Source organism: Gekko japonicus, unplaced genomic scaffold, assembly GCF_001447785.1.
Source record: "Gekko japonicus isolate JY-2015 unplaced genomic scaffold, Gekko_japonicus_V1.1 scaffold2788, whole genome shotgun sequence".
In the NCBI taxonomy this organism is placed as follows: Eukaryota; Metazoa; Chordata; class Lepidosauria; order Squamata; family Gekkonidae; genus Gekko; species Gekko japonicus.
This window is the reverse complement of record NW_015170358.1, coordinates 141367-167351: the sequence shown is the minus strand read 5'-3', so window position 1 is coordinate 167351 and position 25985 is coordinate 141367. Positions and strand designations below refer to the sequence as shown.

The following is a 25985-nucleotide window of genomic DNA, read 5'->3' as shown; positions in this document are numbered from 1 at the left end:
GAAGGATTCCTTTAAGCGGTGAAAAGCTTGTCTCAGTGAGGTTGATAAAAGGGAACACAGGCTGTGGCAAGTAAAACGCAAGTCTGCGATCAGGCAGGCAAAAAGGGACTATGAGGAACATATAGCAAAAAACATAAAGGCCAACAATAAAACTTTCTTCAAATACATTAGAAGCAGGAAACCAGCCAGGGAGGCAGTGGGGCCCTTGGATGACCAAGGGGTAAAAGGAGTACTGAAGAAGGATAGGGAAATGGCTGAGAAGCTGAATGCAATTTTTGTCTCTGTTTTCACTGTGGAAGATGAGAAGTGCTTGCCCACTCCAAACCACTGATTTCTTTTCTTCAAATACATTAGAAGCAGGAAACCAGCCAGGGAGGCAGTGGGGCCCTTGGATGACCAAGGGGTAAAAGGAGTACTGAAGAAGGATAGGGAAATGGCTGAGAAGCTGAATGCAATTTTTGTCTCTGTCTTCACTGTGGAAGATGAGAAGTGCTTGCCCACTCCAGAGCCGCTGAGTTCGGGAGGGGTGTTGAAAGACCTGAGTCAGATTGAGGTGATGGGAGAGGAGGACCTATGACTGTTAGACAACTTAAAAACTAATAAATCACCAGGCCCAGATGGCATACATCCGAGAGTTCTGAAAGAACTCAAATGTGAACTTGTGGTTCTCCTGACAAAAATATGTAATCTTTCATTAAAACCTGCCTCCATTCCTGAGGACTGGAAGGTAGCTAAGGTCATCCCATCTTTAAAAAGGGTTCCAGAGGAGATCCAGGAAATTACAGGCCAGTCAGTCTGTACATCGATACCAGGTAAGTTGGTGGAAACTATTTTTTAAGGAAAGAATTAGTAGGCACATTGATGACCCAAAACTATTGAGGCAGACTCAGCATGGGTTCTGTTTCACTAACCTATTAATGTTCTTTGAGGGGGTAAACAAATATATGGACACGGGGGACCCAATAGATGTTGTTTACCTTGACTTCCAGAAAGCTTTTGATAAAGTTCCTCATCAAAGGCTCCTAAGTAAACTCAATAGTCATGGGATAAAAGGACAAGTCCTCTTCAAATAGTTCAGAACATCTCTGAACTCAAAATCACTATTATCAGCATGTTACTTTCCTCCTTCATACTGTGGTCCAGTTCTCTGTCATTTTTGGCAAGAACACCAGAATGGTTTAATGACTCATTGGACTGTTGCACAAATAGTATACAAGGCAGAGGAAAAAAAGGGGGGGAAATAACTGAATGCATGCAACAACAGGAAAGGTAGGCTTTAGGAGGAATGCATGACTCCGAGAACTATTCTCCAGCAGAACGTCTTACTCTCATTCCTTCAGTTCTATCTCTGAGGCCTTCATGAAACTACTTCACAACTGAAAGCTATTCTCAAAGACACGTCTAACTTTCCCATACTAAACTAGCAGCAGAAACAGCAACGGCAATTAGATAAGCCCTGTAAAACAGGCTCTAGGCCTGGCCCGTAAGTAATGTGGAACCCATGGGGTCCGACCCCCTAGTGTTTCTTCTGGGCCCCCTCCTATTCCCAAAGTGCCCCAACTTACCATCTGCACTGTGTTTTGATTTAATTAGCTGGTGGCCCCCCCCACGAGGCCCCCTCCCCAAAAATTCCCTAGTTACGGTGTTGCTCTAGGCTATATTATATTTATTCACTTGAAGAGGGGGTTACTGTATTAGAAGACTGAATCACTGCTATCACTGACAGGCTGGTGACCCCCCCACGAGGCCCCCTCCCCCCAAATTCCCTAGTTACGGCGTTGCTCTAGGCTATATTATATTTATTCACTTGAAGAGGGGGTTACTGTATTAGAAGACCGAATCACTGCTATCACTGACAGGCTAAAGCTTCCTGAAACTGACTATGTTACAGCACCAGATGAACCAGGCTTTTCCATATCTGAAAAAGAAGGGGGGAGGAAGCAGTTTTGGAAACTTTCCACAAGATGTATATATTTACAAGCAGCATGTAACAAGCCCATACAAATTATACAGACATAGCCTGCAAGCCTTAAGGGCATTGTAGTTTAACTTCAGATAACCAAGGATTTATCTTAGGCTCTGAAGCTAATGATCTCATAGGCCAGAGCTCCTAATAAATGTATACTTCCAGTATTTTCAATATGCTTTCAAGAACCAGCAAATACATAAAAGGATTTACACGGACTCTTCTAATACGAACTAAAGATCCATTCAAGTAGGACTGACTAGAGTTCATCCCTGGGATATGAGCAGAGGAGTCAGTATCACTGAGTAAACATCCTTCTAACAACAGTGATTAGACAGCAAGCCTTCCAGACACAGTTTTATAAAGTTAACGGGTATGCAAAATCTTGGGTCTTATTTTAACTCTTTATATTTTTATTGAGTGTAAAGTAAACCGTGTGTTCACTGCCCTAGCTAAGCAGAGAGTTAAACAAGGTTTTTTGCTTGGAAAGTTAAAATAACAGAGAGGGCCTTGAAGTCAGAGTCAGATGTAGTCAAGGGACAGGGCTTTCAATGCAGAGACATCAGCCCTCCCAGAACTTATACCCCTATATTCAACAGGCCACCTAAACAGCAACAGATACCACTCACCCCACCAGTTCTTCAGTTTATCATTCTCTCCCTGAGTATTTTACATAGTGAGATAAAGTTAACAGCTTCTTTAATGTGGTACATGATTTCTAAAAATTGAAACAGTGCTGGTTTTGATGCTACTTCAGAAAAAGGAACTAGCAATAACTCAGTGTTACTCACAAACTATTCTCATCTCTTTTATTCTGACTAGCATGCAAACGAACGAGCCCATACTTTCAAGCAAAATGCAGCACAAACCCACACACATTTTCTGTGCAGAGTTAAGCCTTAAAAGTCAAAGCCAACCTGGTGCAGTTTTTTCTTTTCTTTTTTTTTAGTGACAGTCTGAATTTGACATGGAATCTGTTAACAGAATACCTTTTTAGAATGAACAGCAGGGGAAGCGGAGTCAATAGATGATGAAGAGGAAGCAGCGGAGTCATAAGATGAAAGGCAAGAGGGAGGTGGGGGCTGAGAATGGGAGAGACCTTTAGTAGGAAGTTTATTCTGTACAGAGCAGAAAGAGGAAAATTAGCCCAGATGATCTCTAGATGAATGAGTGTTAAAGCAACGGTACTGCACAGCCATGCACTCAATTCCTGAAGAAATTATAAAGGACACAGTCCGGAGGGGTAAGTGGACTTTAGCCCACTGGTTTCAATAGGCTTAAGCCTGTGAAACTCTTATGGTAGGCTGCGGCCTAACTGCTATTCACCTCCTCAGTTTTCTCTCCAGATATTAATGAAATATTGATTAGCCACGAACGAGCACTTTCATTATTTGAGATGAAAATTTCCCCCTATCTATTTTGTTGCATCGGCAGCAAACACAGTATTCACCTTGGGGAGGTCGACATATCCAAACATTGATGCAAGATGAGCTGCTTTTTCTTTAATGTTCTTTTTATGAAACTCTCTATTTGCTATGGACTGAGCTCTCTTCTGCAGCAATAGGTAAAAGACAGGTACACAGAATAAAGATTTCAGTTATTGAGAAAAGGTAGACACAGTACAATTCAGAAATTCTGTATTGGGGAGGGGGAAACAGTTCCTTAATTAGCGAACAGAAAGAAAAAAAGAACAGAATAAAGATTTCAGTTATTGAGAAAAGGTAGACACAGTACAATTCAGAAATTCTGCATTGGGGAGGGAAAAACAGTTCCTTAATTAGCGAACAGAAAATCAGCACAGGAAACAAAACAGTGGAAGGGAATAGTAAGAGATGGCAGCCTTCATATATGAGTATTCTGTGGGTGAAGCCAGATGTAATATTTAATTAGTAGTCACAGCAGGGTCTTCACTTGCTGTGTGAGCCTGACATCCTTCCAGGTACGCAGTACCCATGGCTGTTGTACGTTGTATGAAGTCAAATACTGGGTTGGCCGTGTTTCAGACAGGCTACCCACAGTACGGTTTTTATTTTTAAAGTACAGCAGCTGTTTATATGTTCACCCTTCACCCATGCAAATGTTTAAAACTAACAAAACTGCTCTGAGGATGGGGTCATGTATGTCTTGATGCCACAGGTACATTTCTAGAGTAATTTTACAGCTTTAAAAATATTGCTGGAGTTCCACAAATAATCAGTAATTTTCACAACTAGGTTTCAATGAAAACTTTTCTTAGCCATTTCCCCCCCACCTGGAAATCAACCCTGAAGATCGTTTGTACTAAACACAGTGAGAAATCTTCCAACCCAGCTTTACTGTCCTACACATATTACACCAGTCTTCACCCTACATAAAATGTGTACATTTTCATGGACAAAAATGTACATATAGATGGCAAGATAGAAAGGAATATGTGATAGCTAAAATGTGCACTTTGCCATAGAGTGAACAGGCTCACTTTGGGATGGTTTGGCAATATGAACGTGTCCTTAAAAGAACAGAAAGACAAAGCAGAAAGGAAACAGAGGAAGAGATTGTCACCTGATTAAATTTTTCCTCCACGTGTTGAAGGCGTTGAAGCACACCAGACAGTGCAAATGCAGCAGGGCAGGAAGATGCAAGGGATTCAGAAAGGTTGGACTCCAGAGCAGCCCGTTCTACACACCTCGGATGCCCAGGCACTGGCCCACCACCAGGCAAAGACTGTGTGGGATCCCTGACCGCATGTTGAGCCCTAGCTACTGCCTGAAACTGGGAAACACTTAACATGAGAAAAAAAATGTTCTCTGTACCATCAAAGCACATGCTATATTGAAACAGGCTGGAATGTGCTCCTATACAGAGAGACACCTCATGCACGGGGAATACCTCTCTCTACAGGCTTCAAAGAACTTGAAAATGTTAACAGGCAGTATTATATACCACTCATGTAGATAGTGGAGCTTATAAGATGACAACTTGGGACTTCCGCCACCCTTATCACAGCTAATGAACTAAGAATCAGTAAGCCCAGGGCTATTTTTGGGCAGGAACGCACAGGAACGGAGTTCTGGCTGGCTCCCGAGTTGGCCACACCCAGCAGGAACTCATTAGCATAATAGGCCACACCCAACAGCAGAAACTCATTAGGATTGGCTACATTAGGGGTGTGTGGCCTAACATGCAAAGAAGTTCCTGCTACAAAAAAAGCTCTGGGTTTTGACAACAAACAAGATAAACAGAATAAGAATTAAAGGGTGGGTGTGGCTGGATGACCACATTTCTGGTAACATGGGGGTGTGGCCTAATATGCTAATGAGCGGTGCTGTCAAGGTGTGGCCTAATATGCTTATGAGTTTCTGCTGTTGGGTGTGGCCTATTATGCTAATGAATTCCTGCTGGGCTTTTTCTACAAAAAATGCCCTGTGTCAGCCACTGATTAAAATCTCACCACAACTATTACCATACTGGGTAGCCTTAAGGAAGCCCCTCATTCAACCTTTTCCTCTGCTCCTCCCCCATCTACAGTGCAGATGCTCTAATACAGATCTACCTCAGGGTTGCAGAAAGAATGGTTGAGCTAATGTACAAGAAATGCTTTGACCACAAACACTTACCATTGTTACATTATTATTGGCAGCCTCAATACATTGTGTATCCTCATGAAAAGAAAGGCTTTTCATAATAGTACAGATCATGCTGTACCTACACCACCACAGCAATCATGCAACAAACTTTATTTATTTAAATGCAAATACTCCAATTGTGGTATTTCCCTCTGGAGATTTTAAAGAAAAAGCTGGACTCTATTAGAAATACTTTAGATCCCAAAGGGTACCTTGCCTTGTCCCTTGTCCTTTCCCGTTCCAAGCCTAGAAAAGATTCCCAGTGTACAGAATTATAAGTACAACTGTAAAACAAAGTTTGAGTCCAGTGGCACCTTTAAGACCAACAAAGTTTTATTCAGGGGCTGCGGTCACACGGAACATTAGCCATGCAAGAGAGACGGAAGACAGGCGGAGTTTCCGGGCGCGATCTCACCGGCACATCTGGGAAGCGTAGCGCTTCTGTGGCACAACGGAGGCTTCCCGCCAAAAACACGCAGCAAAAAACTAGTACCTCGGAGGTACTAGTTTCCGGAAACTGCGGGGCAAGGGCAGGCGCCTGATCGCGTTTCCGGTGGCATCTGGCGCCCGCCCATGTCCCCTTGCGAAAAAGGTGTTTGGTTTTTTTCCAAGTCTCCGTGGATGCGCACACGCACCCAACGGAGCATGCACATTCATCGTGTACACAAAAAAAGAAAACCAGTTTGCCGCACCGTGCGCTTCTTCGTTGCGCGCAGGCGTGTCCTGTGATCGGCACCTCTCCCTTCCCACAGAACCTCCACGGTACCTCCACAGAACCTCCACAGGAGGTCTGATCACTTAACTGGACGTTAGTTTGCCCCGGGGCAAACAGCCACGCTTCCCCTCCGCAGTTTCCTTCCCGTGTGACCGGAGCCAGGGTTGGTCTTAAAGGTGCCACTGGATTCACACTCTATTCTGCTGCTTCAGACCAACTTGGCTACCCACCTGAATTTAAGTACAACTGTAGTTACTGCTAGGATGTTTCAAATAATTTGTCCCCTTTTCTCATGTAGAAGTGGGACAGTTAAGTTCACATTTTCCAGCTAGCTACATTTTCCAGCAGGCTATCTTGGTTTATATTGCATGCCAAGACAACAGCATAATCCAAAGTGAGTAAGTGAAATGCATGGGAAACTATTCAGACAACTTTAACCACAGAACTCTGTTTAATAGATTTTTTAAAAAAACTGGACAATCTTGTCTATCACTGGGCATTTTTCTGATGATGCACTTCATATCTTCTACCAACTTTCAGGTCATCCAATCATACCAAATGCTGCACTTAGAGCATAAAGTTCTCATTACAGCAGTACATTGACAGCATACGTAAACCATGCATCAAATATTGCTCAAACCTTTGCTTTCCAGACTTCAGAAATAACATTTACAGCTACCATAATGTGTACAACCCATGCACTGGATCTGGTTTGTTAGGAGTCTCTTACTGTGTACTGAAACAGTCTATCCTTTTAAAGCCATTAAGAGCCAAATCTATATGACCCTTTTAGCATGGTACACTAAAAGGTAAGGAAACCTGGAGGATAAATATTGATCACCTAATAGTGTCCAGTCAAGCAACTAGGTAACAAGAGTAATAAGAGAAGTACAACAGAGATCAAATCAGCCACATGCCAGCATGATAACGTGAGTGTATGAACCAGACATTTGGTAGTTTAACCATCACTAACATCTGCTGAAATAAGGAGTTCATCAGGTGTATCAGCCATCATGCTTTGCAGCAATAAAGATCACAATGCACTTTGTCTGCAAGAGTATATTCTCTTATGAATTCATACCTGCCTTTTCAGTGGAGATGGAGGGCTACAGGTTGGATCTCTGGGTTTAGCAAAGCGAGGATTTACAGGAGGATCAGAAGCTGGTTTATCTACTAACTCCTTAAACAGAAAAATAGTTTGAGGAGCCCACAGAAGAAGGAGGAATATTTCATGAAGAGCAGGAACAGGATCGTGAAATATTTCTCAAAGAAAAGGAGGAAATACTTTCAAAAGGCAATTGTGGGGCTTTGACTAATCTGGAGTTTACAAATAAATTGCATTTTTTTACATTTTATTTTATAAATGCAAATTATTTTGGAATCCATACAATGCTATAAACTAAACAGCGACTTAATGTTCAACATTCCACACACAACTATTATTATTATCCTAATTTATAGTCTGCTTTTCTCCCTGGGACTCAAAGTGGATTATGAATGATTAAAAAAACCTTTTCAGTAAATGGACAATAAAATATACCAGTCAATCAGTAAGAGAATTCCAAGATATAACAAAATTTGAATCCGACAGCAAAGATTCCTAGTAAAACACAATAATGCAGTTGGGTTAGGACTGCAGAATGGGGGACACACACACACAACAACAACAACACTGCAAGCAAACAAGGGAACAAGACAATCAGTGTAGGAAACTTTTATCCCTAACGTAAGTCACCTGGTGAGCTTCTCAATTACACTGCAGTAAAAATTACTGAATTAGCCGCCACATTAATAGCCACGGCACGGCTTTCTATTGCTGCCTCGTGGAAAAATCCTGATCCTCCTTCTATTGCTCAATGGAGAAATAAATGTTGGGACCACTTTGTGATGGATAAAGTAGCAGATAAATATGAGTCCCACACACAAGGGTATGTGCGGTCTCATTCCAGATTCATTCAAAAATGCTGTCCTCTTATAACATATTTTACAGAAAACGATGTATTACCAGCAAATACTAGCTATGCAGATTGGATACATCTATGAGAATTTTTTATGGTTCGAGCACTTTCATAAAATACTTTTAAGGTCCTTCTAAAATATATCTGGATTTATTATACGTTACTACTCTAGTAGAACAAGTGGAAAATAACAAGAAAGTGACAAGGTCACAGTAATAAGAAGTTCCTGCTCCTGCTGACAAGTTTATAGATGGCATTGTGTTCAATGAATTTGCATTTACAATATGTATTAATGTTTACAGTAATCTTGTTTATGTATATTTGACTTATCTTCTAATAAAATTGTTTTAAAAAAATTACACTGCAACTTTTATCCCTCTCCGCTTACAAGAATACACTCCTGAACAATTCCATTTTACACATTTGATGAAATTCTAGAGGTGTGGGGACTTCCTAATATCTTCAGGCAGACCACTCCATAACGTAGGAGTCACCACAAGAGAATGCATGTGAAGGGCCAGTCGCTGATTTGGCCTGTTTGCAGGGTGGCACCTTCAGAATGCCTTGCTCAGATGAGCAAAGCTGTTACAGCAGGAGACAGCAGGAGAGGCAGTGCTCCAGGTACATGGGTTGAGTGCCTTAAGGGCTTTATAGGTGACAGAGTCAAGGCCGGGAACCATTTTCTGAGCTAAGTGGCACTAACTATCACCAGAATGAATTGCCGTACACAAAACCACAGTACTATTCCAAATCCAGCTGCCAGGATTTTTAAAAATCAATCTGAAATGTTTAAAGAGCCAAGTTTTGAGTAGGGAGGGCGTGTTGAGTTCTCACTAGCCTGGTTATGTGCAGCAACCGTGAATGATCACCATACAATCAGGAAGAGGTTTTGTTACTTACATAATATACATGTATATTCCTTACATAATATACATGCATAGGTGGGATACTAAATATTTTTACAAGCTAGAAAGCTCTGCAGACTTTATTTGCAGGACAAGTTTAAATCCACTGGGAATAGTTGGATAATAGACTTTACTATGTAGCCCGGGCATTACATAGCAGTGTCCCTTAAAGGTAACAAGGGCTTAAATAGATCCAGAATGTGGACTGCTGAATGAGCAACAAAAGATTCTGGGCCAAATCAGATGCTGAGGCTTCCTGCTTCCTCAGGGACCTGTAATGTTTAAAAGCTGCTTACCATGTAAAATTGGGTTGACTGCATGCCAAGAATGCGTGCAGCTTACACGTTACAGGGCCCTGTGTGGCAGCAGGGCTATATGAGAACAATAACAGCAGTTTACACATACTGACTTCATTCAGTACATTTCCACTGCTTGAAACCACTCTTAATTTATTTTACATTCAGTGCAAGATCTTCAAATAACTACAAACAGAGAACTTCTAGTGCAACTAGAACATCAAACTTGCTGTGCCAGGGCATTTTCGGTGGCGGCTCCTACCTGGTGGAATGAGCTCCCAGAAGAGATCTGGACCCTGCGGGACCTTGGGCAGTTCCGCAGGGCCTGCAAAACGGAGCTCTTCCACCAGTCTTTCGGGTAGGAGCCGCCACCACCATTATTCCACCAACACTTTTCCCATCACCGTACCCTTACCAACGCTGGTGCAGGTACCATCAGGGGTGCGAGACGTGCCTGGCGGATGATAGGGCTGCGGGGACATATATCTGGTCGTTGGATTGATATACAGCTGCAGAACACTATCTTGATTTATGAATTGGAGTGAGTAGTGGAGCACCGTTATTTTATTGATTGTATTATGTTGTATATTGTATTGTATTTTTATATTGTTTTTATTGTTTTACTAGGCATTTATGCCCTTGTTAGCCGCCCTGAGCCTTCGGGGAGGGCGGGATACAAATAAAATAAAATAAATAAATAAACTAAAGACCCTTTTTAAGGCTGATCTGATGCTGTCTTTTCTCTCAGATCATCCCAGACTCTTCCTCATGATACATGCCAGTTTTGGAGAACAGATACCATACCCATGCCAGAGCTTTTAAAAGCTTTACCCAGCTTTTACAGGAGTTTTCTCGCGTCACAACAAGAGACACATGGTCATGATACTTAAAGATACTGGTGATCACTTGTCGGGTGCATGTACACAGCAACACACACACACACACATTTTGAAAAGCAACATAAGAAACGGTCCTAAGACAAAGCCATAATCTGACAATAAATTATGGCTTCAACAAAGCCATAACTTGACGGTGAACAAACCTGATAGCCATGGCTCCCAAGAAAACAATTACGGATGCTGTTGTTGTAATAAACTAATTTGTCCGTAGTCAGTTTTAGCTAAATCAAAGTATAACAAAAAAAAAAAATTAAACCCCAACATTATCATGAGTGGTGTTTAATTTTTTTTAAAGGTTATGTTTCATAAACCATATGGCTCCTACACAGAGATCTGATATTGGCTAATACACAGACATGTCAATGAACATACATCAGAACACTGATAAACTGATCTTGACCACTGTAAGGGTTTGTAAGGGGACAATGCAGAGGGCTCATTGGGGCGTACCAGACAGTTTGCAATGGCCCAGCAGAGCCCTGAGTTTTTTCCTGAAATAGCAGCGCCCATGCTGCACTGCAACCTCCTTTTGACATTCTCTTGATACCCCAAACCAGCTTACTATGAATTGCAGGGTCCTTGCTAAATGATCCCCCAAAAGGTCAATGTCACTCCACACTGTGGTATTAGATATACAATTTTCTGGATTGTGCCCATGGAGAGATACAAAAATTATTTGATATTCATACAAATAAAATGTTATATCAATGTACATTACAAGTTGTTTTGCAATTAACTGCACTGAAAATAAAACTATAATTATAAAAACCCACAAAAAGGATCCTGTAGGATTCTGCCTTTAAAACATCCATATAAGACCTAATTCTGTTGTATTTGGCACATGTATTCAATATGCAGGATTAAACCCTAAATCATTTATGAGAAATGACAGCCCCAGACTCACCCGGGGCTGCTTTTGCAACTGGGGGGGGGGGTTTGGGAGTGAGAGAGGGAAGAAGGAGGCCAATCACGGATTCTTTGGGAGTGGCTTGTGGGGGCAGCAGGCAAAACCTGGCTTTGAACGAAACAACCAATAAGCAGCCAGGTCATTCGGGAGGGGAGGGGCCTCCACATGGACCTGAAGGCCCAAGTTTTCATTTCAGTCTGCTCCTGGGAGGGTTAATGGGCTGCCGCCAGACAGTGAGCCTCTCAGTCTGTGCTGGCCTTGGGTGAGTGCGGACAAAAAATAGTTATGTCACAATTGCACTGAAACTAAAGTGCCATGAAAAGCTAACTGTGGGGAGCCATACAATCATGTAGCAGAACTTTTATTGACTTATAATGAATTGAATTTATCTTTGTAGGCAGTATGTTAGCAAAGAAAATACTATAAAATTATGCTATTAAACCATGCCAATACAAAGTCAGGCTAACAGCAACTTATCCGGCACTGCAGATATTCCAGGAACATGGAAGGGAACATAGGAGTCTTACATTTGTAACATTTCAAGTGGGAATACGTTTCACTCTGGAGAAGATACTCAAGTTTGCACCTTGTAGATTCAAGCATCTTGTTTGGACTGAAAAGTTACATAAGGAGTACAATGGAACCCATGAGCGACTTGTACTTCCTCTCACCTGCATGTTGTAATGGTCACAGCTTTCTGTCCCCAGTCTAGCAATCTGCTATGCACACGGTAACTCCCACAGAATGCATTTGCCACAAGAGCCATTCTATGTATGACTCAATACATATTGCTGTGCATGTGCATTTGGAGCATCTAACCAGGGCTCTACTGGTAGCAGGAGCTCCTTTGCATATTAGGCCACACACCCCTAGTGTAGCCAATCCTCCAAGAGCTTACAGTAGCCCCAGTAAGAAGAGCTCTGTAAGCTCTTGGAGGATTGGCTACACTAGGGGGTGTGGCCTAATATGCAAAGGAGCTCCTGCTACCAGTAGAGCCCAAAACCCATGTAGATATAACATACGCAAGTCATTCAAAGAAATTCTTCAGGTACTGGGTTCCCGGACACCCTGATTTACATGGCAATCTAAAGGTAAATTTTATAGTTATTTTTTTACTCACCTGCCTCCGTAGTGACACATTGGGAGCATTTCCTTCAAACTTGGCTAAGAGCTGAGTTGCCATGGACTTCACTTTGTTTCGATTAACTACTTCTTTCACATCCCCCAGCTGGTTCCCAGGATTTGTTCCTCGGTTCAAAAAACTTGAAGACTTTAACCAACCAGGGGGGAAAAAAGTGACAGGTGTTTAAATTCTAAGCAACAGGAAGGGCTTGGGACAGTTTATCAGGGCATCATGACCAGTAAATCAATACCAGTTATTTGATGTTTTAAAACCAGAGAACCCCCATGCGGCATAAAGACTGTGCCATTACTGTGCCTCTTACTCCCACTACTTATTTTAGTTATTGTTCAATATATACCAGAGCCATTCCTAGAAACGGACAGGCCACTGAATCTACCGCAGTAAAACTGAATTAAAAACATGAATAGGATTTGAAACGGAATGATCTGTGCTTTCAAAATTAAACACAAAAATATGTGGGCCACAAGTGTTTTCAGGGAGGAATACAAAAGGATAGAAAACAATAAGTTAGTGAAGAAAGAGGATGTTCCCACGTACAATCAAGGATGCAATACACCCAAGTGCAGTCATAAACAGGTACATTTCACTTTTTTGACCCAGCAAAAGAAGTAAGCTGAGGGTCATAGAGAAACTCACACCTTCTTCTCGGAGAGGGCCAGTCTTCATTTTGAACATGGATCTAGCCTGATTACTAATATGAGAAAGGCAGTTTCCCTCACTCTTTTCATAAGGCTGCAATCCTGTGTACACTTGCCTGGGAGTAAGACCCATTAAACACAATGAGACTTACTTCTGAATATATACACTATACTATACTATACTATACTACACTACACTACACTACACTACACTACACTACACTACACTACACTACACTACACTACACTACACTACACTACGGCCCCGGTCACACTGGGGGAAATAGGTGCAGCCAAAGTGTGGGTTTTTTGAGCCACACCAAAAGAGAAGCGCGGCGGCGGGATCAGACAGATCCCCCCAGCTGCTGCGCAGTTCCTCCCCGGCACGATCAGATGCCAGGGGGAATCCACGGACCGCAGAGCGAGGTGAGCCAGCTGCGCATGCATGTGCAGTTCGGCAGGAGCTCGCATGCTGCGGGAGAGACGGGTGCGCCGGCGATCACACGTCTGCCCCTGCAGCGGATTTTTCGGTAAGTACTAGTGTTTCATAGGTTTTTTCCTAATCCGCATCTTCGGCTGGAAGAGACGGATTGGGGATGGGTGCGCGCCGCTTCCCAGATGTTGCGGTGTGATTGCACCCGCTTGATGTGCCCCCGTTCCGTCCCTCTTGCGGATCAAAGCCTCCCGTGTGACCGGGGCCTATACTATACTATACTACACTGTACTCTATTCTACTATACTGTACTATAAGAACTTTTTGGCATGTCAGTCAGTTTAATCCAAACTCATAAAATGTTGATTCCATTTAGAGTACAGTTCAGAATGAAAAATTTAAAAGAAGACTGTTTATGTTTAAATACACAATTCATGGTTTATATTTTATGAATTTACTGGTCTCCATTCAGCAAGAGTAAGAACCAATGTGACTTGGACAAACAGAAATCAATTGGTTATTAATGTACAAAAATAAGAACAGAGACGAATCCAGAGGAGTTGCTAGAAGGGAGTGCTGCTTCAGTTTTTTATTAAAAGTATACCTGAATGAAAAGAAGAAGTTATGCCACTTAAAGCTTTCCTTTTCAATTAAACATAAATTAAACTGACTGTTACACAAGGAAGAAGATTCCATACGTAAGAGCACAGAAATGTTTGCACAGAGCCTGAATGTGGGGCTCTTTAATACTTATCCCTCCCTCCTTTATGCCTGGGGGGGGGGAGAAGGAGAAACCCCACAAGAATTAAATTCAGTACCAACCTCTTCAAAATTTATAAGACTTTTACGCCTTTTTTTATTTATTGCATTTTCTTCTCCATTTCTTTCAGCCTAGAAACAATGAAATCAAGTAAATACATATTTCATCCACAACTGCATATACATCCAGCATTTCTGAATGCCTGTTATAAAATCAATCTTGTTAACATGTAAGCCGCCCTGAGCCTGCTCGTGGGGAGGGCGGGGTATAAATTGAATTAATAAATAAATATAAATATAACACGTATAATATCTAATAAGGCACATATAGGATACATAAGGCAAACAGAGCACCAGATGAATTGTACATGCTTAAAGACATGTGGAATAATTACAAGACCCAGGTCAGCCAGGAAATTTGTACACAAGCTTCAGAATATCTCAGAAGCCTGTGATTCAGGTACGCACTATTGGATATATCATTCTACTTCTGTGATGCCTGAGACTGCTTACTGTTTAAAAGAAAGTAATGCAGTTGCTGTCAGCCCAGGATAGTCGCTCTATATTCTAGTGAACTTAAGATCAAATGATAGGAGGAGGAAAGGAAGCTGAGAAAAATCAGCTGCCCAAGACCACTCTGAAAACTCAATACTGAGCAAGGATAATTATGAAATCAATAATACTGTCAAAATAATGAATAATTAATGCCTTTGGAGAACTTGGCTCTTCAGCTTTCTAAAGTCCTGACATCTGGGAAAGTGTTGCCTTAGATTCCTGATTCCATAAAGTGCCAAGGCATACAAATCTTTAAGCGCAAATTATTTCAAGTGCAGTCATTTAATTCAGAAGAATGACTTTATCTATATGTGGCCCCTCGCCCAGTTGGCATGGAGTTGTGGGCTTGGGTGTCACCACTACACTGATGACACCCATCGGTATCTGTTACTGGATGGCCACCTGGATGCCACCCTGCAAAACTTGTCCGTGGGCCTGGAGGCTGTGGTGGGGTGGGGTGGTTAAAAAAGAGTGGGTTGAGATTGAATCCAACTAAGATGAAGGTTCTGCAGTGGGGGAGGGCAGGCTTCAAGGCTGGGGCATAGACTTCCCACTCTTGACGGGGCACCACTGACACCAGCGCAGTCTGTTAAGAGTTTAGGTGTGATCTTGAATGCCTCCTTGAATATGGAGGCCCAAGTCATGCATATTGCCAGGCTGGCTTTTTTTCACCTGAGCCAGGCTCGGCAATTGGCCCCTTTCCTGTTGCGCCCAGACCTAGCCATGGTAATCCATGCAACAGTCACCTCCAGGCTAGACTACTGTAACTCGCTTTACGCTGGCCTGCCCTTAAGACTAATCCGGAAGCTCTAGCTGATCTAGATTGCAGTGGCGCGAGTTCTGACAGGAACGTCACGGACAGCACAAATACAACCTGTGCCGCACCAGCTACATTGGCTCCCAGTGGATTACCGAGTCAAGTTCAAGCTTTTGATACTGACCTTTAAGGCCTTGAATGGTCAGGGACTGACATATCTATGAGACCATCTCCTCCAGTGTGTCCTCAGGAGAGCATTATGTTCCTTGGATAGCAATCTGCTGGGGGTTCCTGGCCTAAAGATGTCCGGCTGTCCTTGACCACGGCCAGGGCCTTTTCGGTCCTGGCTCCGACCTGGTAGAACTCTCTGCCAAATACCATCAGGACCCTGTGTGATCTTATGCAATTACGCAGGGCCTGTAAGGCGGAGATATTCTGCCAGGCTTCTGGTTGAGGACAGCAATGGTTTCCATTCTGGCTGGTACCCTCTCCTTGCTCTTCAGACTTGCTCTGTTCCTCTTCCCCCCCACCCACGAGATGGTTGGCAGTGCAGAATGGGAAGTAATGTGAAATTCGCCATCTGATGCGTTTAGATTTTTGTATTAGTGCTGATGATGTATTTTATTCTATTGTCTTCTATGTTTCTACTGAATATTGTACAGTAGTAATGTACAGCTGCGAGAGTTGGACTATAAGGAAGGCTGAGCACCGAAGAATAGATGCTTTCGAATTATGGTGCTGGAGAAGACTCTTCAGAGTCCCTTGGACTGCAAGGAGATCAAATCAGTCAATCCTAAAAGAAATCAACCCTGACTGTTCCCTGGAAGGCCAGATAATGAAACTGAAGCTCAAATACTTTGGCCACCAAATGAGAAGGGAACATTCACTGGAGAAGACACTGATGCTAGGAAAGACTGAAGGTAAAAGAAGACGGGGACGGCAAAGGATGAAATGGTTAGACAGTTGTAAAATACTGGGTTCTAGATCTGCTCTGGTTTATTCAGTGATTGCAGCAAAACTACAAGACAAGACTCCAGAGCCTCAGCTCTGTTAAATAGCATGCAATTGCCACACCCAAACACACCCCACTCCCAGTGATAGGCTATTTACACAGCATTACTACTAGACTGGTTACTTTCAGAATCCTGGCAGGCTATTGTTCTTTTGCTCCAAATTCAGCCAGTCTCTGGGGTGATTCAATCAGGAATGATTCAATCCCAGTACATAACACCCCTCTCCCATAAATTCCAAAGCACCTTAACAGACATAGTCTTCAAGGTATGCTGGCTTGCGATGTTCCCTCTGCAAATGCTGGGGCTCCCGCGGTAGTTGAACCAACTCTGGAGTCATGCTTGGTAAAGCAGGACCCGCAGTGGTGTCCTGTGAGTCGGGAACAGAGTCCGGGAGGTCCGGCGTAGCTGGTACACTACCTTCCTCTTCCCAGCCATCCGGCTGCATGCTGTTGTCTGGGGGACCATTCTCAGATTCCTGCAGCAACAGTGGTGGTTCCAGGCCATCCTCCTCCTCCTCAGCAGAAGACAGGTCCAGCTCCATGGGCAGTAGGCAGCGGCAGAGCTGGTCGATGTGTCTGCGTAGTACATGACCCCCATCCATCGATACCTCATACAATAGGGGTCCAGTGACTCGAGTAACCCTTGCCAGGATCCATGTGTGGCCACTGGAATAGTTCTGTGTGAAGACAGGGTCCCCTGGAAAGAACCCTCTGGGGGCCTCCTAGATCACCGGAGTGTGGCGCAACTCTGGGGCTCGGTCTGGATTCAGGCGGTCCAGCTGCATCGTGAGGTGGCAGCCCATTAAGAGTTCTCCGGGGCTGCAGCTGGTGGACACACATGGGGTCACCCAATGGCTGAACAAGAAGACAGCCAGCTTTAGCGCATCCTTGGTTGTCTGCACCATCCGTTTGGCTTGTCCATTGGTAGCCAGGTGGAAAGGAGTGCACCGCACATGCCCGATGAGGTTCTGGTCCAGGAACTCCTTGAACTCTCCCGAGGTGAAGGTGGTCCCGTTATTGGTCATGACTGTGTCCGATAGACCACGTGTACTAAAAATCTGTCTCAGGGCCCAGATGGCTGCACACATTGAGGTCGAGGCGACTGGCATGATTTCCAGTCACTTGGTGTAGGAGTCCACCAGGAGGAAGAACAACTGCCCCTGGAACAGGCCACACCCACAGGCCTTCTTGTCGAGCAGGTGGTGGAAGGGCTCCACAAGTGTAGCTTTATGGGGCAGGAAGAAGTGGTAAAAGTTCAGAAGCCCCAAGATAGCCTGCAGCTTGGCCTTGGCTGTGGGAGTGGGTGCATTTGTGATGGCGCAAACCTTGTTGGGGGCCGGGTGGATGCCATCTACATGGGGGGCTACCAGGAGGCATTTCTCCCACTGGGGCAGAGAATGAATGATAAGATGGGGAGGCAAAAAAAACCAGATAGGGGGGCAGAAAGAGAGAGGAAGTGACATGCATGGAGGAGAGAGAGAGTAAGAAAAGGGGTGGCAGAAAAGAGAAAGAGTGTGAGAGAGGCATGGGGAGAGGAAAGAAGCAAAGATGGGGGAATGGGATAGCTGCCCCCCAAGTTTCTCATAGGTCCCCTTGTCTATATACTAATAGCAAAATCTGAGGATACTTAAATGTGGCGACCAGAGCTATGAATGGAAAAGCAGATCTTTCTATAAACTGAAAAGGGACCAGGTTTGCATAAAAATATGAAATCTAAAAAATACAAAGGGAGGAGGATTTTAAAAACACAAAAATGTTAAAAGGCGTGTCTGTATCAGCAACAGACTTCCTCAGTGGCTGTTACTAGACTATAACAAATTCCAGATTAAAGGGTCTTTTTGCGAGTCCATGACCTCCCCTCTCCCTCCCTCCAAGGGCCCTCCAGCTGGTCAGTGGGCCACGTGGGCCCTGCCGATCAGCTAAAGCCCTTTACATCGGTCAGGAGGGGAGGGAGAGGGGTGGCTGGTTGCTCTTGGGGGCAGGGTTTAGGGCAGGGCTTCCTCTACTGGCCAGCTGAGCAGGGGCAGATTGAAGCCCCCAGAAGCAGGGGCAAAGGTTGCCACTCCAGGTTGGGAAATTCCTAGAGGTTTTGTGATAGACTCTGAGGAGAGCAGAATCTGGTGAGCAGGATATAATGTCACCAGTGTTCCCTCTAAGCTGTGGAGTCTTGTGAGCAAAAATTCTACTCTGTGAGCGAGCCATTTGGCTACTGCATGAATTCGTTTGCTCTGGAGCCATCCTTCCTGAGCTAGGACAAAAATGTGTGAGCCGGAGGCTAAAAAACTGTGAGCTAGCTCACACTAACTCAGCTTAGAGGGAACACTGAATGTCACACACTCTCTAAAACAGCCATTTTTCCAGGGGGACAGATCTCTGTTGTCTGGAGTTCAGTTGTAATTCTGGGGGATCTCCAGGTCCCACCTGGAGGCTGGCAACCCAACCTCTGGGTGACATACCAGCTGACTTACATGACTCAACTAGGCCTGTCTGCTTGCTACTATTCAACAGTAGCCACCCTATGAAAGCCAGTGTGGTGTAGTGGTTAGAACTTCAGAGTAGCACCTCAGAGACCCAGGCTCAAACCAAGGGTGGGGATTAAGAAGGGGAGGGACCTCACAAGGTAATCATGCCACCCCCAAAGCAGCCATTTCCTCTAGAGGAACTAGGGTTGCCAACTTCCAGGTGAGAGCTAGAGATCACCTGGAACTATAACGGCTCTCTCCAGATGACAGAGATCAGTTCCCCTGGAGAAAATGGCTGCTTTGGAGGATGGACTTTATGGCATCACACCCTGTTGAGGTTGCTTCCCTCCCCAAACCCTGCCCTCCCAAGGCTCCACCCCAAATCTTCAGGAATTTCCCAACCTGGAACTGGCAGCCCTAAGAGGAACTGATGTCTGTATTGGGAGATCTGTTGTGATTCCAGGAAATCTCCAGGCTCCACCTAGAGGTTCAAAACCCTAGAAGGAGAGAAGGAAGCAAGGGAAGGAGAGAGGCTAAGGGGGATTTCAGGAAAGAGGAAATGGTGGGGAGGGGGAAATGAGACGCCGCAGGTTCCTACTTGCTAATTATAATACTACACCACCACCCCCGAAAGATACCAACTTGTGTGTTTCTTCCATTTAGCTGTCAAGATCAACCACAGTTCACAGGTTCTGCAATCTACAGTGCCAGCAATAAAAGCAGAGACCAAGAACAAAGAAACTGGCTTCCTTTTTATATTTTCACTGCTTATAATAACTCATCATGGAGGGAACAGGAATTACCCAACCCTGACTTCTGGGCTGGTCTCAAAAGAAACAGATGACAGTTATGTTAAATGTTAAGTCTTCCAAGCACCAACTCTCACTACCATGATATCACGTCCTGTATAAGCATTACTCTGGCTAGCGAGACTAAACACTGCGGTGGCACGATATGTTCTGCTGGAGTTTGGACATTTCCTGCTCATAGGACAACAGAACGCAATAATCCAAAATCTTACACAATGCTAATCTTTGCCGAATAGATGTTTTTCCCTCTCAAAATACAAAAGACACCAGTCACAATATATTGTTTTTGAATTCTGAGCATGAAATGTATTTTCATTACTTTATAAAATATGCTCTAAGCCCACTTAATTTGCAGTGCAGGAAGTCTCAGTTCCTGATGCATATTACTGACATAAGAGGAACATTCAGAATTGTCAGCAACAGGTTGTGCCGGACTGTATAAACTAATCACAAGCAGAAGAAGCAACATTTCCCCCCTATTTTCAATTATTAACTTCACATTATGAATAACGGCCAAGGTACACATGACCTTGAGGATCCATGGAATCCCAGATACGTATTTCCATCACACAATTTCATATGCATGACCTTGAGGATCCATGGAATCCCAGATACATATTTCCATCACACAATTTCATACGCAAGGGACCTGATTTGGATTGGAGGACCCAGCACTGGTAATGGGATTAATGTCCCCCCAGGGCAGTGTTCCCTCTAAGCTGAGTTAGTGTGCGCTAGCTCACAGTTTTTTAGCCTCCGGCTCACACGTTTTTTGTCTTAGCTCAGGAAGGACAGCTCCAGAGCAAACTAATTTATGCAGTAGCCAAATCACTCGCTCACAGCTTTAATGCCAGGAGCTCACAAAGTAGAATTTTTGCTCACAAGACTCCACAGCTTAGAGGGAGCCTTGCCCCAGGGTGCCTTTTTCCAGTTTAGAGAAATACGTTCTCTAGAGTAAAAATGTTTAACCACAAGAAGAGCACCACCCCCCAAACACACACTTGAAATACACATTCAGGGATATGGTCAAGATCTTCAGCATCATATGCAGTTTGGGCCAAAAGCTGAAACCAAAGTAGATGTTGGAGATCTGTCATCAGATCTCCCAGCTTTAAGTGTTCCAATGAATAGCAACTGTGGGGTAACAAACTGGATTAAGAAGATGCTCCTGATCCATTTTATCACCTGGTGCCTACTCTACTTTCCTTCTGTGTCTATTTTCCTTATGTTGGCATACAGAAGGTTTGCTAGAGGAAATGTGAAAATGGTAGGAGGGGGATAAGATTAACTCCCCTCCCACAGCATCAGATTGCCAATCAGGGTTTCAAGGTTCCATACAGCAGCTTTTATAGTAAAATAAAATGGGGAAAGCCAAACATGATCTTAAGGAAACATATTTAAGTATTCTGCATCTAAGCTAACAGAAGAGGTAAACAGCACCATTGTTTATTTTATGGCACTGATAGTTGTAATCAGAGGTCATTTCGGGGGGATCGCGGGGGATCGCAGTTCCCCTGGGTGAGGTACGGGGGGTGGGGCACATGATGAAGCCTCGCCCCCTGCTTCCGGCCGCCCCGCTTCCGGCCCTCATTCAGCCAGGAGGAGGCAGGAGAAGAGGGAGGGTAAGTTGCTTCCTCCCTGCCTCTCCCCACCCCTGCCTGCCTGGGGCCAGGGAGGGCCTTTGCAGGGCTTCCTTGCACTCCCGCTGGCCTTGCAGGTCCACCGCCGGGCCCCTCATGGGGCTCGGCAGTGGAGCTGCAAGGCCGCCGGCGCCGGCAGCTGGGACCGTTGGGGGCAGGGTGCGTGGCCTTATGACACACTTCCGGTGATGTCAGGGGGTGTGGCATATGCTAATGAGTTATGTTAATGAGTTCCCCTAGCTCTTTTTCTACGAAATGACCCCTGGTTGTAATGGTCCCAAGGATTAAAGACTAAGGTTTTCATTTTTCTTGCCTCAGTCTACATCAAAATCATTATGAATAATTAAATTGTAAAGTTCTGGGCAGGCTTTTGCTTATTCACAATATCTGATAAGTGTCTAGTTCTGTTTGGTGCTTGAACTAATAAATACTGTACTACCACTAGCAGTAGAAATCCTACATTAGGACTAGTAGTAGCATTTTGCTTATCCAATCTGGAATGAGAAAACCTGGGATGGGATGGGAGGCCTGTTGAGATCTGGCCTACAGAAGGAGGTGAACTGTGACCATTTTACTCCACAGTAAGCAGACAAAATCTCTCTCATCTATTCAGACTTCGGTTCTAGAGGACCAGGCTTGTCCCACTGCTTGGGATATTTTTCAGTTTATCTAGCCTGAAGACATGGTCCTTGGAGGTTTGAGACATACCACCTTGCCTTTCCTAGTGACATAAATCTGCCAGGGAGAGTGGTTGGGGAGTGGCTGACTGACTGGGTCTGAGAGACAGTTAACGCCTCCTCGGGAGATGGGGCTTATTGCCCCAGCTCTGAAACCCTGAACCGAGGTCTGGAGGCAGATTTGATCGCAGAAGTGCTACTGGTGAGTGGAAGGTCTGATGCAGGATTTAAGACATTACTCATTCTAAGTGGGATTGCACTGTCCTTGACAGTCTGGTAGTTTGGGGGATTTCTTAGACCCAGGCCTACTGCTGGATTAGCAAGTAGCAACTGTGGCCAGGACTGCCTTTTACAAGCTTTGACTAGTTAGCCAGCTGCAGCCTTTTTTGGCAGAGAAGATCTGGCCACTGTAGTGCATGCCTTGGTTGTATCTAAATTGGACTAGTGCAATGTACTCTCTGTGGGGCTGCCCAAGAAAAGTGTTTTGAAACTTCAACTGGTGCAGAATGCTGCAGCCAGGATGGTGCCTGAAATGGGTCATAGGGACCACATCAATCTTGGCACATCTACACTAGCTCCAAATTTGTTTGGAGTTGTTCAGAAGGTGTTGACTTTCAAACTCCTACATGACTTGGTACCAGCATATCTGAAGGACAACCTACTCCCTTACGAACCTACCCAACGGCAACAATAATCTTCGGAGGCCCTGCTTTGAGTGCCCCTACCTTCTGAGATTTGGCAGGTGGCAACCTGGGAGAGGGCCTTCTTGGTCTCGGTGCCAAACTGTAAAACTCTCTTCCCAAAGAGACTTGTCTGTCCCATTCTGTTTCTGTCTCCCACCAATAGATGAAGACTTTTGTATCAAGCCCTGAATGGCCAGGGTCCTGCCTATCTAAGGGACCGTCTCTTCCCGTATGTTCCCTCAAGAGCACTGAGGTCGGGGACGCTCCATCGTCTGGAAGTTCCAGCTCCCCGAGCTGCGAGGTTGGCCCATACTAGATCTAGGGCGTTTTCGGTGGTGGCTCCTTCCTGGTGGAATGAGCTCCCGGAGGAGATCCGGGCCCTGCGGGACCTTGTGCAGTTCCGCAGGGCCTGCAAGACGGAGCTCTTCCACTAGGCCTTTGGGTAGGAGCCGCCGCCACCACCCTCGCTATACCATCCTCGATGTACCGTCCACCTACCAGATTCCATGGAGGTGGTGGGGCGCTCCCACTATTAAGTCCATGGGTCGCAAACATGAGTTTCTGAGCATCTTGTATAAAGTATAGATTGTATAGATTTGAAGCACCAGTTTTATTGTATATGTAAAATTGTTTTATTGTTTTACTATTTTAAATATTGTTGTTAGCCGCCCTGAGCCACTGGGTAGGGCGGGATAGAAATCGCAAAAATAAATAAATAAATAAATATATTTGTACACATATTACAACTTGGTTTTAATTATTTTTATGGTGTAGTTTGTTTGGGTTTAACAAAACACATGTTATGTGTGTTTTTGTATCTGTTAGCCACACTGGTGGCCCTGATGAGGTTAGAATGGCAGGGAATAAATTTTGTAAGTAAATAAAACTGAGAAGAAGTAGCAAGTTCAAGGCTCTATTTTAATTCAAGTATGGCGTGCAACACTAATACAAAATATGCTGGTGTATACTTGTATGCAACACTAATACAAAGTATGCTGGTGTATGAAGTACTAAGCATTATAACAATTGGTTCAGGACCGAATACGAGTATCTGAGAGCTGATACTCATACCATGAATAAACATTACATAACACCTGAAACTCTCACATGTTTTTAACGATCTACTTTGCCAGAAGACTGCTTTAGTTAGGATTAAAGGGTGGGGTGGGTTTTTTTGGTGAGTTTGATTCTTGACAGTCTGACTTCTGTTGAATATGTGTGCCAGCTCTGTTTTGTTTGCACAGCTCAGTGAAGAAATGTTTCCTAAAAAGGGCATTAGATTACTGGTTGGTAGCTAAGCATTCATATGATTTGAAGATGTTATTTATAGAATGGGCAACATAGGAACGTGTAGTGATCTTATACTTTGCATTAGGAGGGGTTTGCTTAAACCTTTACTACAGTCATGCGTTTAAAAAGACATGGTTGGTGCTCAAACGTTATTTCACTGCTTTTATATCCCAGCTTCCAGTGATGGTCACACACATTTTTCATCTTTGCTGCTTGTTTGTGACCTATTTTAACATGCACTCGTTCTACCATAGTTTTGATTGTATGATTCAGTGAATCTGGAACTACCTTCTGCAATATTTTATTATGCAGTAAGAAATAAAACCTAAACATTGATTAAAACTAACTAAAATGTAAAATCATTTTAAACATAAATAATAGATACTTTCCCCAACAAATGAAACCAGAGTTACAAAACCCCCAACACCACAGAGGCCACTACTGATAAAGAAACATGTAAGTAAATCGTAAATGGGGTCAGAAGCTAAAACTCTGTTTTCTTTTGCACCATTAATACTAAGTTGACTGCGGTATGTTTTATTACTTCAAAATTCAGTAAAACTGAGTTTAGAAAAGAATGGAACATAAGCTCCAAACCCTTAGTTAGGGACTGCATATAAACATTAAAACAGTGCACTGTGCTACTGTAAATTTCCTTGTAGATAAAGAATTATTAGGAACCTACTAAACTATTAGTTTCGATAATTTGGTGGTGGGTTCACATGTGATATTTTACCTACCACTACTGCACGCTTGATGCCTCAAGGCAGTCACAGCAAGGCATGATGGAGACAGCCATTCTCTGTTTTTCGCTATCATAGATAAATAAGTAATGAAAGACCTCGCCTCCATTAATTTACACAGTTTTTAAAAACTTGCCTCTTGCCAATCCCCATGTCATTTGGTAATTGATTTTGTATAATTATTATACATGCATGAAGTCTTTTGATTTTTAAAAACCTGGATCCATCAACCTGGATCCATCAAACCATGAATGGATGTTACTTAACTTCCCTTTCTGCTGCAGTCCCTGAAAAGTTGCTTCTGAGGGCAAGGATCCTTGAGAACAACATGAGGGGGATGAATCCACAGAGATCTCACACATGCCTTCTAGTCACACCTTTGGATTCAAGCCACTGTCGAATTTTATTAAGGACTCTAGGTCTCAGTATTTTGAAACACAAGAAAACAATTCAAACGGTCATCTATTAAGTCTGATATTCAGGGCTCTAGTCGGGGGGGAGCTCTCAGGTACGGAGCTCCGGAAGAGAACCTCTAGGGGGCGGGGCGGTCATGTGGTGAAGCCCCGCCCCCTTCTTTACCCCGCCCTCTGCTTCGATCCTCATTCCGTTTGGGAATGAGGATGAAGCAGGAGGGTAAGTAGCCGGGCCTTCTGACACACTTCCGGTGATGTCAGGGGGTGTGGCCTTCTGTCACTTCCGGTGATGTCAGGGGGCGTGGCATATGCAAATAAGTTATGCTAATGAGTTATGCTAATGAGCTCCGGCAGCTCTTTTTCTACAACAAGACCCCTGCTGATATTTAAAAACAAAACTAATGGTTGTGCCCTTACAATGCTCCACTAAACTTTGTTAAAGAATAAGCAGGATTCTTACTTTAGGTATTCTCTTCCTTGGAAATGTTAAATTGTAATTATTAGAGATGAACTTTGATGATTTTGCTGAACAAAGATCGCTTTTTTCTCCATTTTGCTTGTCAGTAGCATCTGTTTAAACATACAACAAACAATTGAAATTAAATGTGTTGCCCAGCAATTGTAACACTCATATTAAGCTAGCGAAGTACTCCTTTTTAAGTAGTTGTAGCACTCTAATCTACCTTTAAGGTAAAACAAATCTCCTTTTGTTTTTCCCT

General features: G+C 43.8%; 1 protein-coding gene across 1 annotated transcript in view; it reads right to left on the bottom strand.

Annotated features, from left to right (window-relative positions):
* The window catches only part of MICAL2 (microtubule associated monooxygenase, calponin and LIM domain containing 2), a 162069-nt gene that overhangs the window by 23275 nt on the left and 112809 nt on the right, over positions 1-25985 (bottom strand). The window contains exons 15-21 of the mRNA XM_015418213.1: positions 25727-25836; positions 14289-14357; positions 12372-12521; positions 7368-7466; positions 4508-4717; positions 3417-3518; positions 2956-3084 (exon numbers count right to left, since the gene is read on the bottom strand). Of these exons, the coding sequence (XP_015273699.1) occupies positions 2956-3084; positions 3417-3518; positions 4508-4717; positions 7368-7466; positions 12372-12521; positions 14289-14357; positions 25727-25836 (869 nt within the window). The remainder of the gene's footprint in view (positions 1-2955; positions 3085-3416; positions 3519-4507; positions 4718-7367; positions 7467-12371; positions 12522-14288; positions 14358-25726; positions 25837-25985) is intronic.